At 36.1% G+C, this 17030-nt stretch overlaps 2 protein-coding genes across 3 annotated transcripts; both read left to right on the top strand.

Moving 5' to 3' along the window:
* Window positions 1-222: 222 nt before the first annotated feature.
* Window positions 223-7254, top strand: LOC104902051 (protein NRT1/ PTR FAMILY 6.2). Its single transcript, XM_010689712.4, has 6 exons — window positions 223-377; window positions 492-594; window positions 1839-2056; window positions 2423-2970; window positions 3907-4256; window positions 6558-7254. The coding sequence occupies exons 1-6, from the start codon at window positions 375-377 to the stop codon at window positions 7103-7105; spliced, it is 1770 nt and encodes a 589-aa protein (XP_010688014.1). The 5' UTR covers window positions 223-374; the 3' UTR covers window positions 7106-7254.
* A 2917-nt stretch (window positions 7255-10171) lies between these two features.
* LOC125492421 (uncharacterized) lies at window positions 10172-14240 on the top strand. 2 transcript variants are annotated; one of them, XR_008967437.1, is made up of 4 exons: window positions 10172-10443; window positions 10553-10586; window positions 11112-11169; window positions 12486-12762. XR_008967437.1 is itself a non-coding variant. In XM_057391356.1 (3 exons), the coding sequence occupies exon 3, from the start codon at window positions 13353-13355 to the stop codon at window positions 13827-13829; it is 477 nt and encodes a 158-aa protein (XP_057247339.1). In that variant the 5' UTR covers window positions 10455-10586; window positions 11112-11169; window positions 13349-13352; the 3' UTR covers window positions 13830-14240. The 2 variants fall into 2 exon arrangements, 1 of the variants encoding a protein (XP_057247339.1); XM_057391356.1 differs by lacking the exons at window positions 10172-10443; window positions 12486-12762 and adding an exon at window positions 13349-14240 and having other exon boundaries at window positions 10455-10586.
* The last annotated feature ends 2790 nt before the right edge of the window (window positions 14241-17030 follow it).

Raw genomic sequence — 17030 nt, 5'->3', positions numbered from 1 at the left:
AAAAATACATTTTAAGTATTTTTCACACCAACAAAAAGAAATATAGTATTTTAGTTTTGAAACCCTAGAACTTTCCAATAAGAAGGAGCAAAAATGGGATTGGCCTAATCAATCCCTTCCAAGAACTAGCTATTATTTGTGTCAACCACTAGTGGAGGGCCACTTCATTTTTATTTTTTTATATGTTTTTCCTTTCTTTCCATTACAACATAAGTTGCCCATAAAACTTTGCCTATATAAGGCAACCTTCACAGGCTATCTTTATTGTGAGTCTAAGCATATTTAAACAATCATCTAATCTTCTTCCTTAACAAAGATTAGCTCCATTTTAGCCTTCAACGCCATTTTTGCTGCTGCCTCAAATAATCCTCCAAATGGTTAGCCTTTTTTAAGCTTATTATTCTTGTATACTTTCATCAATAATGTAGTAAAAAACTATCCTATTGTACATAATATTCATGCTTTGTGTCTCTTTTTATTCATTCTTTCAGGAAGGAAAGATGAGTTGGGCTGTTGCTGATGCCTTTGATTATAAGGGTGACCCTGCAGACCGCTCGAAAACCGGTGGCTGGGTACCTGCTGCTCTTATTCTAGGTATATATGCATTAGCTAGTATGATTTTTTCTTCATGTATGATATATGCATATATATTTACTTTAGTTTTATACTACTTCCTCCGTTTCGTTTTGTTGAATATGGGCCTAGGCCGCACCCATCACAAGGAGAGAGTCCACTTCACAACACAAAGGAGGTTCCACCTTAAAACCATATGGCAATAAGGGGAGTAACCCCTTTGCATTATAAAGTGAATCCATCTCTCTTATTTAATCAATGTGGGACACTCACATGTGGTGTGCGCTATACATCATAGCTTCAACACTTCCCCTCACATGTGAGGTCCCTCTTTCAATTGGCCTAGAGTAATTAACGGTCCCGGTCGTGGGCCTGGCTCTGATACCATGTTGAATATGGGCCTAGGCCGCACCCATCACAAGGAGAGAGTCCACTTCACAACACAAAGGAGGTTCCACCTTAAAACCATATGGCAATAAGGGGAGTAACCCCTTTGCATTATAAAGTGAATCCATCTCTCTTATTTAATCAATGTGGGACACTCACATGTGGTGTGCGCTATACATCATAGCTTCAACACGTTTTAAATGCAACAAATGAGTATTATTTGTGAGATTTAAAATATTTATTTGTTGCATTTAAAACGAAACAGAGGAAGTATGTTTTTTCAGCATATTAGTAGCATGATCATAATAGTTAACATGACTAAGCATCTTAAATAGGTGATTATTCATGCAAAAGTTCACTAGAATATTCATAATAACCAAAAAGCTTAACAAAGATCATAACAAGTTGCACTTGTAAAACAAGGTACACCCATACTACTGTTTAAAGAATATATACTTTGAAAGATCCACTAACTTTTTATCTTGTACTCCCTCAAAGATGGGAGCTAGGGCTTCCTCCCATCCCTTCCTTTAGCATATACAAGAATCATGATTCTCTCCAATAACTAGACGGCTTAGTGATTCAAAATATTCAAGGCTAATAGAAACTATATATATTATATAGTCGGTCACTGACTAATCCACCAATTAAAAACAATGATATAAAATATTATACTTGCTGATAAGTTGGATTTCACTATTTATTTATGTTCTGTAGTGATCACCCATTGGATAGTAAAAAAAAATTGTCCCACACAGGTTTCGAGATACTTTTTTAAATAAAAGAAAACAAAAAATCTCAGTCAATCTAGTAACAAAAAATGATATGCATCATGATTACTAGTGTTTCTAATTATGTAATAATGACATGATAAACAGGCATTGAAATGTGTGAAAGGCTCTCCACAATGGGAATAGCAGTGAACCTGGTGACGTACCTCGTTAACACAATGCATTTACCAAGTTCAACCTCAGCAAATGTAGTCACCGATTTTATGGGCACTTCCTTCCTCCTTTGCTTGCTCGGAGGCTTTTTGGCTGATTCTTTCCTAGGTAGATTCAAGACTGTTGCAATTTTTGCAGTAGTCCAAGCATTGGTAAGTCCATAAATTGATAAAAATGATCAACTTTTTACAAGTTCATTGGGCCTGTTCATTTCAACTTTACTAGTCCTATATGTATGCGATGCGTGCGAAAACAAACAAGAGGTCAATTGCGTAATAATATATACGAAAATTATTCATAAAGTTCATTCTATATTTTTCTTCTTTCTTTTGTTTTTTGAAAGCCAATAAATCAATGATTATGTAAATATTTTGTTAACTGATAATATAATGATAAAAGATGGTGAATTTGTATTTTATTACATAAAGGTATAAAAGAAATTACCATTTTTGGTATCCCCCTCTTCCCTTATATAATAGAGATAAAATAATCGCTATATTGTTTATATGTGATTTCAGGGGACAGCAATGCTAGCAATCTCAACAAAAATTCCTGAGCTTAGACCACCACCTTGTGACTCAAGCAAGAATGAACCATGCCAAAGAGCAACAGAATTTCAAATGGGAATACTATACTTAGCCTTATACTTGATAGCCCTAGGAACAGGTGGTCTAAAATCAAGTGTTTCAGGGTTAGGAAGTGATCAATTTGATGACAAAGATGAGAAAGAGAAGGCTCAAATGACAGCCTTTTTTAGCAGGTTCTTCTTCTTTATAAGCTTAGGGACTTTAATGGCGGTTACCGTGCTCGTATGGGTGCAAGATGAGGTAGGAAGAAGTTGGGCATATGGTATTTGCTCTGCTTCAATGGGGATTGCCATAATTATACTTTTAGCTGGGATGAGAACTTATAGGTATAAGAAGAGTATGGGAAGCCCTATTGTTCATATATTTCAAGTTATTTCAGCTGCTGTCAAAAAAACTAAGGCACAATTGCCTTATGATGTTAATTTCTTGTATGAGGATTCCCCTGAAGGCCTAAGGGTTCCACACACTCACCAATTTGGGTAAGTTCCTTAATTAAGATCGACTTTATGTTTCTCATTACAATTATAATTAAGGTAATATTATATATAGTCGTCTCAAAAAAAAATATACTTCTTTCATTCTGAAATAAATAAAACACTTCGCTCAAAAATCTGTCACACAAAAGAGATAAGCTTTTCATTTATTTTCACTTTTCTTACATATTTTTACTATATCGCCAAAGATATGATGTAAAAGTAATGATAGAACACTCTGATGATTTGGGCTATGTTTGGCAAAACTGACTGAAATGGAGCTGAAACTGATAAGGTGGCTGAAACTGATTAGGTAGCAGCTGAAACTGTTAAGGTGCTGAAACTGATAAGCTAGCTGATTGCATAACCTGTTTGGTAATATTATTTATGACGGTAGCTGAAACATCTTTTTAGACTTAAAAACATAAAAAGAAAATATCTTTTTAGGCTTAAAAAGATAAAAAAATAATAATAATAATAATAATAATAATAATAAAATTTCAGCACCTGATCTCAGAAGCTATATTTTACTCCAACTCAATTTCAGTCAAATTTTAGACTTAAATTTAATTTAAGTTCCTCCACCAAACATCACTAATCATATAAGGTGACTTAAAATTGTAGCACCTTATCATTTAAATCACCTGAAATGCTTCCCCAAACAGATCTTGATTGTTAGCACAATCTTATGTGGTACTGGTACATTTGAATTCAATAAAAACACACATGAATTGAACTTTTTACCCCAAATCCAAAGATCAACTAGGAGTTCCTCGAACTAGATTAAATCCCATCATAAGAAGTTGACAACACTTAGGCATTAGCATAGGAATTTCTTGTATGGTAGTCAATAATTTCCTTATTTGTTTTAATTGCATCTCCTATAAGTCCAATATTAGTCCAAGCCTAATGGTTATGAATATTGGTGTACAAATAAAATAGGTGCTTGGACAAGGCAGCTGTAGTAGTTGAAGGGGATTTCAAGGACAGCCATGGTGCTACGTCCTCGACGCCGAATCCATGGAAGTTATGCTCGGTGACGAAGGTGGAAGAGGTTAAGATGATGGCAAGGTTGCTACCTGTGTGGGCAACAACCATCATATTTTGGACAACTTATGCACAAATGATAACATTTTCAGTGGAGCAAGCTGCTACAATGGAAAGATCTCTAGGGAGTTTCCAAATCCCTGCAGGCTCACTCACTGTCTTCTTTGTGGCTGCCATTCTCATTAGCTTGGCTGTCTATGATCGTGTCATCGTGCCTCTTTGGAAGAAATGGAAGGGAAAACCAGGTAATTATATATTTGAATTGCACGATACATTTATTTTATTTTAGTGCGCATTAGATAGAGAAAAGTTAAATGATTAAAAAAAAGGCACAGCAGGACGAAGCTACGCCTCCCTTATAATCCTTCAATAAAGGCTAACCTTCTTTTGTTTTAAAACAAAGTCAGTGTTGCTATCGCTTTTCAAGAAGTTCGGGAGCCTCGAAAGGCGCCCGCACGAAACTTGCTCTTCATTAAAGAAAGAAAAGCAAATTGATGTGCATGAAATCTACATCAAATGAATTTACTAAAATACCCTTTTCACAAGTTTGATGAACAATGATTTACTACCAAATAACGTTACTCTTATTGTTTTATTTCCATATTTTTACTTTCTACCATATGATTTATGTTATGTGGGGAGTTTGTGGTCCAAAGGAGGGTACCACAACTCATGTTCTCTTGTGGCCCTGCAAGGGTGTAAAGGAAGATAGTGAATACTGGATAGTACTTTGGGACAATCTTTAAAACAATACTTTTGATTTTTTATTCTTTCTTTTATGGGGTTTTTAGTACCACCACTTTGATTCAGTATCCTGTGACAACACAATAACCTCAAATCTGAATAACATAGGTTATTTTCTCCTTTCACTCACTTTTTTCATAAAAGATATCTTACTTGTTACTTTCTCCGTCCCACAATATAGTGTCTACTTCATTTTTGGTGGGTCAAACTTTAAAATCTTTGACCGAATATTCTTATTGTTATATATAAAAAAAACATATTTATGTGGGATCTTGTTAGATACGTCTCGATGTGTAGTTTCATAATATCAAATTTTTATATTTTTTATTAATACAGAATTGAAAATATTAAAGGTCAAAGTTACATCTTGAAGACCGTGTAAAAAAGAAACAAGCACTATATAGGACGGAGGGAGTAGAAGATATAAACTTTTCCCCTAATAAATGTTTAATCTAACTAATTCTTTTGGATAATAAGAGACATTTTTGTTATTAGGTTGGATGATAAATTCCTTTTTTTGAAAAATTATAAAGCACACTTGATTTCTTAAGAAATTCTAATTTATCTGAAAAATTTGTCATATAATAATATAGTTTTAAGCAAAAAAAATGTGACAATCAAATTAAATATAAAGGACATTATTTAAATTTGGATTTGAATAGCTACCCACTTCCAAAAATTAGTATAAAAGTACTGCTGAATTATTCAAGCATACAATCTTAATTGTTTTTTTAGGGAAGTATAAAAGCTTACTTGTTAAAGTGAATAGCGAAATGAAAAAGGCAGATTTGTATTATCACAAAACAACGTATCTACAAAAGATCCAAGGGTTATGTCTCTATTTCTCACTATAGATCACATGCATCTCACTTTCTTAAGTAAGCCAAAGGGACAAAATCATGTTTTCTTAGGCTATCTTTAATGTAATCAGATGCAAGGTACCAAGAATTAGTTGGCTAAAGATATTGAATTATCACAAAAATAATGCCTCTATAATACATCCAATTGGCTTTTCTTTCTTCACCTCCAATTTCAAGGCGAAAAAAAAATATAGGAAGGAAAGACCAGACTCCAAAAGTTGCAATTTTAGTATTGGAGAGAAGGAAAAAAAACGATTTTTTTACTCATTATCTCCGATTTTTCGATTTATTCACGAGGTACCCTCGCACTTTTTGAAATACACGAGTAGCCCTCGATTTTGTAATAAATGCCCTTAATAAGTAACGGATTCCTGTCAAGAAACAAAAACAATTGACTTGCATACTAATATTAGTACTAAAACAAATTCTTGTATATAGATGAATATAAATATTAGAAGTAAGTTTATTTAATAATTTGTACTTCCCACGAAGCCTCTATGCTCTTTGAGTCAGCATTAAATAATAAAATTTAATTTCAATCGAAAACAATTACATGTAAATAAAAAAATGTGAAAAATGGTCTCTTTAAATTGGTATTTACTTTCTGATTGATCTTATATCGGTTAAGAAATATTATTTTACTTAACCTGCCAGCCAAATACTTATACGCATATCTTGTGGTATCTATAAGGTACAACTTCATGCATCCAACAAAACAAATATCCACGAGACAATGTTCTACTTTACATATAGTTGTACAAGTGTGAAGAATAATTGTACTAACCCAAGTAGATTAATCTTGTCATTTAATATATATAGTGTTTACAAAAGTCCCTACTATCATTTTACATATAATATTACTCTAATAATAGTATCGAGTGAATAATAATATATTGTTACGATAACACTAATCGTTTTGATACAACATAAATTTGCATGCAGGTTTTAACAGCTTGCAAAGGATAGCAATAGGGCTAATCCTGTCAACACTTGGTATGGCAGCAGCAGCAATGGCAGAAAAAAAGAGACTAAATGTTGCAATAGCAGTTGGAAGAGACACACAAACACTTCCAATAAGTGTATACTTTTTAATCCCACAATTCTTCCTAGTTGGTGCAGGAGAAGCTTTCATATACACAGGACAACTTGATTTCTTCATCACTCAATCACCTAAAAGCATGAAAACTATGAGCACTGGCCTATTCCTTACCACTCTTTCTCTTGGATTCTTCCTCAGTAGCTTCTTGGTTTCGCTTATCAAGAGCGTTACGGCGAAACGAAACACCGAAGGTTGGCTTGCTGATGATATCAACTATGGAAAACTTGATTACTTCTATTGGTTGTTAACTCTTTTGAGTTTGATCAATTTTGTGGCATTCATGGTTTGTGCAATTTGGTTTAAGCCACCAAAGAAGAACAATAATAGTATTTCTATGAAGGTGTCTAATGGTAATGGAGCATCTTATGGTGGTGCTGAGGAGAAATGCTAGAATTGAAAGCAAAATGTATGAAGTGTATGGTGAGAATTTGGGAGTGTTTTGTTGGAGTTCAATTTTTGAAAGCAATGTCTAACTCCAAATGTTTGATGTATAGTTAATTAATGAATGAATGGTGTAAGCTTGGTTCTTACCTTTCTAAATTCTTATATGTCACTTCTTCATTTCTTCATTTTCAATTATAAGTTCTCCAATAACCAAAGTAATCAGTAGCTACTACTTTATCCCCTCTCTTTCAAAATATAAGACATTCACGTTTTACGAAAATTTGCTTTGACCACAAATATCTCTTAAATACGATAAATAAAAATTATAAAAATTATATCGCTGGATTCGTCTTGAAAAATACTATAATAATATTATTTTTTAAAATTTTCTATTAACATAAATTGACAGTAATTAATTATTAATGGTCAAAGTTGGACCTCAAACATCGTGTGTGCCTTATATTATGAAACGGAGGGAATACAAACCCAACATTATATCCGACTATTTCCAATATACGAAAACCAACGCTATTTCCGACTATTTTCCAATACATTATTAAAATCATCGCTATTACCTTTCGCCTACTTCCAATATACAAAAGTCATGGCTACCTACTCCTAATAAACATAGACTCACTATTTTCAATTAAGTAGCCATAGGAGGGATATACAAAAAAAAAACTCCAATTAATGTTAAGAATGGATGTACAAAAATAACCCATAGAATGTTTTTACCTACGGATTCTCAATACCACAAAAAACATGGAGCTAACTTTTAATTAGGTGGCACATGAAGCATCTCCTCCCGATGGATCACGAGGATCACAAGGAGCCTTCAACGATTGTGACATCTCCAACACCTTATATTATAACTTTGCCACATTAGCTTGATACATTTCTTTCTCCTTCATCCATAGGGCCATTTCTTTCTCATGTGCTTGTTGAATTGCTTGAGCAAATTTTAGGTTATCTTGTGCTATCTTTTTTCTTTCCTTAGTCAGGACCGACTTTTATCATGTTCAACATGTTTCAAAGAACAAGGCCCCTTAATTGTGAGGGCCTCAAAATAAAGAAAGTCCAAGTAGTAAAAAGAAAAGGTTTATCTACTTATTTGTACTACTCTTTTTTCATAATATGATTATACGAAGTGAAGAATCATGAATGGATGAGCTATTACATTATTGAATTCTTCAAATATGAGTTCGCACAGGGCCTCTATATTATCTGAGACGGGCATGTCCTCAGCCATACGTTATTGCATTCTTCAACTTGGGAGTTAAGTTGGGAAATCAAAGGAGTATGAGGTGACACTATGGTTTGTGATGAAGTAGGTGCTTTGTAGAACAATGAAGATGCACTACCTAAACCATACACTTTATCCTTCTCTAGACCATCAACAACTTCCAAATACACTTCATCAGGATCTTTTGTAACTCCTCGGCTTTTATAATCTTCAATCTTCTCCTGGTATTGAATCTGCAACATATCATTCAATAAAATGGAAATATAAGCAAGAACCATAACAGTAAATCAAGCTTCAAAATTTAGCCAAGTAACAGTACACAATAGCTCGAGCCACATAACAGTACACAGTAACTCCAAGAAAAGGAGGAAAATTATTAATATGAGTACACAATAGCTCCAAAAAGCCATTTGATTAATGTTTATTATCAAAAGGAGAATTGTTGTAATCAATATGAAACTAACTAAATTAGCATATATTGTAATTAATAAAAAAACGGATGAAATATATTTTATGATCATCAGTAAGGATAAGTTAAGTTGGTTCTAAATTGAAAAATTATGTAAAACTAATGTATCCAAAGTGGAATTTCACCACATATTGAGTACTCGAAGTACTAAAGTCAAACATTAGATAGTAAAGAAAAATTATGTAAATTTAAGATACCTAAAGTGAAAATTCATTAAACCTTAGCCAAAGTGAAATTTCACCACATATTTGGTGGCCTAATAAAGATGGTGTGTTTTCTGTAAAGTTGGGGTATTGGCTCGCTAGAAAGGGATGCATTAATTCGTGGCAACTTCAGCATAGTACGGAGGAGATGGACCAATGGCGCCATGTTTGGAAGCTTGAGGGCCCTCCGAAGCTGCTCCACTTCCTCTGGCGGGCGTGTCGGGGCAGTCTTGCGGTGAGGGAAAGGTTGAGATATAGACATGTTATAGAGGATGTTACTTGTCCAGTCTGTGGCGGTGCCGAGGAGACCATTACTCATTCTCTTTTTTATTGTAAATATGCTCAGGAAATTTGGGAGAGTAGTAAGTTATATGAACTCATTGAGCAGGTCCCTCACTCATCTTTTGCGGCTGCGTTTGAATGGATACATGCTAAGGTATGTAAAGCTGACTTTGTAATTTTTGCATCTTTATGCTGGGCAGCGTGCTATGCCAGAAATCTTGTTGTGTTCGAAAATGTAAATCCGCAACCGTTATCAATTGCGCTGGGTCTTATGAAGCTTGTTAATGATTATATGGAGTATGCGCACAAGGTGTTTGTTCCACGGGTAATGGCTCGATCCTCGGCTGTGTGTAGATGGAGCCCTCCTCCTAATGATTTTATCAAGCTGAATGTGGATGCGCATGTTATGGAAGGTGTTGGGGTGGTGGCCCGAGATTCTGGTGGTCAGGTGGTTGGAATGGCGGTGTGTCGCTGCAGTCAACGATGGGATGCTGCTATGGCTGAGGCGGGTGCTTTGAAATTTGGGTCGCAGGTGGCTGGTAGGCTTGGTTTCAGCCGTGTTATTCTCGAGAGAGATGCCTTGAATGCGGTGCAACATGTTGCGAAGGGGGTGAGAGGGTATGCACCGATCTTCCTGCTATATGATGCTATTCGAGAAGCTAGCCATAATTTTTCTGCTTTTTCTATTAATCATGTTAGGAGAACGGGTAATACTGTTGCTCACTTAGCTGCTAGATGGGAGATTGAGATGGACTCTGAATCTGTATGGTTTGATTCTTTTCCCCAAAGCATTTTAGCTTTTGTAATCCCCCATATTTTTAAGATATTTAATTAAATAGTTTTAATCATTCTTAATTATTAAAGCTATTTAATTTCAGTATTTAAGAGCAGAAGGGTATTTTGGTCATTTTACCAAAAGAGTATTTGAGTATTCCACAAAGAAGTATTTTAGTATTTTCAAGAAAGTATTTTGTAATATTAGTAGGAAGATTATTTTGGAAATTTATCATCAAATGTATTTTGGCAATTTGATGAGTAAGGGCATTTTGGTCTTTTACCCAAAATGACTACCACTATAAAAAGGGGAAAACCTAGAGTTTCCCATCTTTTTCCATCTTCTTCACTAGCCACCATTTTGTCAAAAAGGAGTAAGTGGGTTTTTCCTCTCAAACCTTTGTTCTTCCTCAAGTAAGTTTTTCAAGTAATCCTCTTCAATAATTCTAGCTTCTAATCTAGTTTTATTTTTGAAATTTATAGGAAGATCTTGCAATTATCAAAGGGAAGCAAAGAGGTAATGATTTTCTGAAATTTTTGGGGTTTTCTTCCTTATTTTCTCTCTCCTCTTTGTTCACGATTTCCGGCCACCACGGTGGTGGTTCGCCGGCGAGATCGTCGAGTTTCGACGGGACCACTGCCGGCCAGCAGTAGGTGACCAGCGACTAGGCACGAGCGCCGCTGCCACCGTCGCGTCAGTGGTGGTGCGGGTTGCTTGTGGTGGCGCCGGTTGGGTTAGTTTTTGAGATTTGTGGTTTTTGAACCACTTGTAAAAAAAAAAAAGAAATTGTTATTATTATTTTAATAATTTACAGCAGTAATTTATTAAGTAAATTAGTAGTTTTATGAAGTTTTAAGTATTAGTTTGTAGTGGGTTTTGCCTAATAGTAAAGGTTTTCAAGTTATGACTTTAAAAATAGTTTTTAAAGCATTTGTAAGAAAAATCAGCTTTATTAGTATATTTAAAATGCTGATTTTAATTAGTAAGTAGCTTTGAATTGTTGTTGGAAAGTACTAATTGATAGTACTTTATTGTTGGTAGGTTTCAAGAATAATTAAAGCCAGTCAAACTTTTGACTGTTGATTTTTGTGTAATCAAGGTACATACACTTTGACCTTGACTTTAGTAGTTTCAAAGGATATATATTTTATTGAGCATGAGGAGTAAGGAGAGGCTTATGCCTTGAAATTGTTTGAGTATATGTTGAGAACTTAGAAAGGAGATTAGGAATGGAACTTTTGGGTTATTCCTATATTTGAAAAGCATGGATTGATGATTATTGCTTTTGAGCATGATTAAAGTTATTAAAGTTACTCTTGAAGTTAGGCTTGCCTATGAATATTTATTGAGCATGGTCTCAAGATTTATATATTTTATTGAGCATGGTCTCATTTGAGGTTGTATATTTATTGAGCATGGTCTCATAGAAGTTTATATATTTTATTGAGCATGGTCTCATTAGAAAGTTTATATATTTATTGAGCATGGTCTCATTAGAAGTTTATATATTTATTGAGCAAGGTCTCATGAGAATTATATTATTGAGCAAGGTCTCACAAGTTATCAAGTTATTGAGCAAGGTCTCATAAGTTAAATGTGAGCAAGGTCTCACAAGTATTTAATCATTGAGCAAGGACTCAATTGATTGGATCATGGATCCTTAAGAAAGTAAGAAAAAGGACTCATGGAGTCATTAAAGTAATAAGATGAGCAAGGTCTCAAAGAATTTAGAATTGAGTTAATTGTGGTGTTTGTTGCATTCACTTGTTAAAGAAAGATAAGAAATTAATTTATTTGCTAGATGTATTATTGTGAATGTGTCTCACATAATGGGCTTTGGCAATAAAACTCTTGGGATGGATCCCCCATGAGTATTGAACATAAGGGGGGAGTTAGTGTGAAACTATACTCCTGCATATAGCTTAGCATGACGATGTTAATGTTTTATTTTATCAAGCAAGTTTATGGAATTCCAATTATCAAGATCTTTGAGTGGACTAGGTGTCACTCGTATTCTTTATCTCTGAGATGTTGAGTCTAGAGGCTCACTCTCACCCTCGTTCATTACTAACAAGCTTAAATTTCTCGAGTCAAGTTATTTAAAGTTCATGGAACTTTAGTAAGAGGTGTGGGATCTCTTACACAAGAAATAGTAGCCCGTATGACTCCAAGAGGAGGACGGTGCCCGTTCATTGCCAAATAATAATAAAAGAAAGTATTTAGTAAGTTCAGTTATATGCTTGTCGCATGTAGAGTCGTAAGAAGAGCAAGCCGAACTGATTGAGGATTGCATGCATTATTATTCGCATTAGTTAGTTGTGTTATGTACTCAGCGTTGCTGATGTATGTGTTTCTTGTTTTCTTTTGGTTGTTGTTTTTCCTCAACAACCCTGTGATGATCCATTTGGTGAGCAGAGTTTAGAGAAGAAGTTGCAGGTACAAGTTCTTGATGTGCATGGAAATCATAAGCATCCGGATGGGAGTTTTCAGTGCACGAGTACTTTATTATTTAAGTTATCTTAATTTTTATATTTGACTTTACTTGACCAATGGGGTCAAGGTTTGACTTTTGAAGATGGGACTAGTATGGGATAGTCTCGGAGTTTGTAATTCATTTACATACTTTCTTATTTCTATTGTATTAAAGTATTTTCAGTTTATTTTAAAAGACTTCCGCTGTATTATCTGATTAGCCTTACGTATTATCATGCGTGGCATAACAACTCCCGCAATTTCTCCTAGTTTATAAAAGGAGGAGTCGTGGGGGTGTTACAAAGTGGTATCAGAGCTCCAAGGTTTATACTACCTTATTTTACAAAAGTTTTCGAACTTAAAAGTATTTCAAAGTCGAATTGCAAAAGGGAAGGGAATTGCATATGCATATGTATATTGTGTCGCATTAGTCACTAAGTCTTTATGTGTCTTAGAGCATATGTACATTGCGTCGCATTAGTCACTAAGTCTTTATGTGTCTTAGATTAGTAAGTGCTCTAAGTTCTAGTAGCACTTTTGATGTGTTTTATGTGACTAAGTGTTTGATTGCAACGTGATTAGCATTTTCTACTTGCATGGAGTCCAGTTTGGACTTAAAGGTGTAGTATGACTACGAAAAAGTGCTAGTTTTGCTTTAATCTACTACTCTAGTAAGAGAGTTAGTATAAAAGTTCCTTAGAAAGGAGATTGCGAATTAAATGTCAGCGTGGCATTTGCTTAGTATTTTTGACCTATATTGAGGGTCAATAAGCGATTTTTGAGTCAAAATTTTTTTTCTTTGGCAGATCAATGGCCGATAGAAACGCTAGAATTGATGCTCAACTGAGGAATTTAGTCCGAGTGACTACGAATTTAGCTAGAAGAGGTCCTTCAAAGAAGAAGTCTGTTGATTGGTTTAAGAGGGTTAGTGATAGTAAACCGCCTTCTTATGATGGGAAGGGTGATCCTGTTAAGCTTGAGAACTGGGTTAGGGATTTCGAGAAGCTATTCGATGCTATCCAATGTCCAGATAATAGGAAAGTAGCTATAGCTGCATATTACCTTAAGGAGGAAGCTGACTTTTGGTGGTCGCAGCATAAGGAGACGTTAATGGCAAGGCCTGACTTTGATTGGAAGGCTTTCGGAGTAGCTATGAAGGAGAAATTTTATCCCAATTTCTTGAGGAGGCAAAAGGCCACTGAGTTTGATGAGTTGAAGCAAGGTGACATGACTGTGGAGCAGTACTATGAGAAGTTTGTAGGATTGATGAAGTTTGCTCCGAGTTAGTACCTACTGAGGAAAGAAAGGCAATTAGGTTCGAGACTGGACTTAGTCTTGAGGTGAAGCTTGGGCTAGGAGGTTCAACTTTCAGGACCTTAGAGGAAGTGTATGATAGAGCTGCTCATTTAGGTTCCTATTTGAAACAAGCTGGAGTTGAGAGCTCGAACAATAAGAGGAAGGAGAATCCTAGTCATAATTTCCAGAGGAACGACAAGAAGTTCAAGCCTCAAAATAACTTTCACCAAGGAGGACAATCTAGTGGCCAAAGGAATGGAGGCCAATATCAACCACAGAAGGGTGGAAATGGTTCTAATAAGGGAAAGAAAGGAGACGAACGCGTGTATTTCTGCAAGAGGTGCCCATACAATCATCCTGGAAAGGATTGTGAAGGAAAGCTGGTGGAGTGTAACTACTGCCACAAATTGGGTCACCGAGAGTATGAGTGCTTCTCCAAGAACCTTGAGTTGAAGACGACAAGGGCAAGAGCGGAAACCAGTTTGGTCAGGGTAATCGAAACCAGTCAGGAGGCAACAACTATCAAGGTGGGAACAGGCAAAATGGGAACAACAAGACCGTTTTGAGTGGAGCTGGTCCTAGTGTGCCTGCAGTGGCAAGGTTGAATGTCATAAGTGCTAGGAAGCTGAGACGTCAAGGACGTAGTTAGGGTAATGTTTCTATTAATTCCACTTTTGTTAAAGCTTTATTTGATTCAGGAGCCGACGTTCATTTGTTGTCAAATTAGTTGTTTCAAAATATGGCTTAGGAAACCTAGGAATGTTGAAATTCCTATTATGTTACCATCTGGGGAAGTAGTAACTTGCTCAAGAGTATATGAAAACGTCCTTGTGAGAATTGGGGATGTAGACTTTGAAACCAACCTCATAGAATTTCCATTGGAAGACTTGGAGATTATTTTAGGGATGGATTGGCTTAAGGAGTATAAAGCCGAGATTCTTTGTGGAGAACAAAAAGTGAGATTGAGGAATAAGAATGGGAAAAAGGTGACTTTCAAGACTAAACCACAAGAAGGTAGAATTAAGATCATTTCAGCCTTAAGTTTGGTAAAGCAAGTGAGCAAGGGAGCTTCGTTATTCTTGTGTAGTGTGCAGAGGTTGGAAGAAGATAAGCTTAAGATAGAGCATGTGAAAGTGGTGAATGAGTTTCCAGACGTATTTCCGGAAGATATACCGGGAATGCCACCTAAAAGGGAGTTAGAATTCACCATAGACTTAGTTCCTGGAACTGCCCCTATATCAAAAGCACCCTATAGAATGGCTCCAGCAGAGATGAAGGAGCTCAATAAGCAACTAGAGGAATTACTCGAGAAAGGGTACATTAGACCTAGTTATTCCCCATGGGGAGCGCCTGTTTTATTCGTAAAGAAGAAGGATGGAAGCTTGAGGCTATGTATTGATTATAGAGATCTCAATAAGGTGACTATTAAGAATAAGTATCCGTTACCGAGGATTGATGACCTATTCGATCAATTAAGAGGAGCAGGAATATTTTCAAAGATAGACTTGAGGTCAGGGTATCACCAACTGCAGATTAGGGAGAAGGACATACCAACGACTGCCTTTAGGACGAGGTACGGTCACTATGAGTTCACCGTGATGCCATTTGGTTTAACCAATGCACCAGCGATGTTTATGGACCTCATGAATAGAGTGTTTCGAGAGTATTTGGACAAATTTGTAGTCGTATTCATCGATGATATCCTTATCTACTCGAAGAACAAGGAGGAGCATGAAGAGCACTTGAGGTCAGTATTGTCTACATTAGGGAGAATCAGCTTTACGCAAAGTTCTCGAAGTGTGAATTTTGGATGGAAGAAGTGGCATTTCTTGGCCACATTGTGTCAAAGAAGGGAATTTCCGTAGATCCGTCGAAGATAACCGCAGTGAGCGAATGGCCTAAACCTAGGAATGTTACTGATATAAGGAGTTTCTTGGGTCTAGCTGGCTACTATAGACGTTTTGTGAAGGATTTTCGAGGGTAGCTAAACCAATGACTAGTCTTATGAAGAAGGATACGAAGTTCATATGGACCGAGGAGTGTGAGAAAGCCTTTAAGAAGCTTAAGGAGTTGTTGACTACAGCTCCGATTTTGACGTTGCCAGAGGAAATGCTGAGTTGGAGGTATATAGTGACGCTTCGAAAAATGGTTTAGGGTGTGTGTTTGATGCAAAATCGAAAGGTTATAGCCTACGCTTCTAGGCAATTGAAACCGTACGAAGTGAATTACCCAACCCATGATCTAGAATTAGCCGCAATAGTGTTTGCTTTGAAGATTTGGCGACACTACTTATATGGAGTGAAGGTGAATTGTATACAGATCACAAGAGTCTGAAGTATTTGTATACTCAAAAGGATTTGAATATGAGACAGAGAAGATGGTTAGAGTTGGTGAATGACTATGACATTGAGATCTTATACCATGAAGGAAAGGCAAACGTCGTTGCCGACGCGTTAAGTCGTAAGTCTAGCCATAGTTTAAGTACTTTGGTACTTCCAAGAATTGTGTGACGAGTTTAGGAAGCTCACATTGAAGTTGTTGGGAGTATGGAGTGGAAGCATGCTTAAATCCATTTCAATCCAGTCAGAATTGAATGAAGAAATTTTAAAGGCTCAAGAAGGGAATGAGGAAATGGAGAAGTAAAGAAGCTCATCGAGGAGAAAAAGACAAGGAGTTTAGTATCCATGATGATGGAAGTGTCCGATTCAATGGAAGATGGTGCATACCGTCAAGTTGCACGAGTTGAAAGAAAAAGTGATGAAAGAAGGGCACAACACGACTTATTCTATCCCCCTGGAGGGATAAACTATATTAGGACTTGAAGCTAATTCTCTGGTGGAACAATATGAAATGAGAAGTAGCTGAATTTGTTGCTAGGTGTTTGACTTGCCCGAAGGTGAAGAACGACCACAAGAGACCTTAAGCGACGATTCAACCGTTACTAGTGCCGGAGTGGAAGTGGGATGACATAGCAATGGATTTCATTGTAGGTTCTTCCAAGACAGCGAAAGGTTTCACCAAATGTGGGTGATAGTAGATAGACTAACTAAGGTAGCAAAATTTGTTCCAATGAAGGACAATTGGTCGATGGAACAGTGTGGTAAAGTATATGTGGACCAAGTGGTGAGGCATCATGGAGTTCCTTCCACTATGTGTCTGATAGAGATTCAAGATTCTTATCTCATTTTTGGG

The sequence above is a fragment of the Beta vulgaris genome, chromosome 8 (genome assembly GCF_026745355.1).
Source record: "Beta vulgaris subsp. vulgaris cultivar EL10 chromosome 8, EL10.2, whole genome shotgun sequence".
Lineage (NCBI taxonomy): Eukaryota > Viridiplantae > Streptophyta > Magnoliopsida > Caryophyllales > Amaranthaceae > Beta > Beta vulgaris.
Note: the sequence above shows the minus strand (reverse complement) of the source record. Positions and strands in the feature narration are given on the sequence as shown.

Excerpts from the sequence above, each read along its gene's own strand:
- LOC104902051 (XM_010689712.4), top strand. Across the intron at positions 2,057-2,422 it reads TTGCAGTAGTCCAAGCATTG|GGGACAGCAATGCTAGCAAT; the intron begins GTAAGTCCATAA and ends ATGTGATTTCAG. Across the intron at positions 2,971-3,906 it reads CCACACACTCACCAATTTGG|GTGCTTGGACAAGGCAGCTG; the intron begins GTAAGTTCCTTA and ends CAAATAAAATAG.
- LOC125492421 (XM_057391356.1), top strand. The coding sequence starts at position 13,353 with ATGGCCGATAGAAACGCTAGAATTGATGCTCAACTGAGGAATTTAGTC.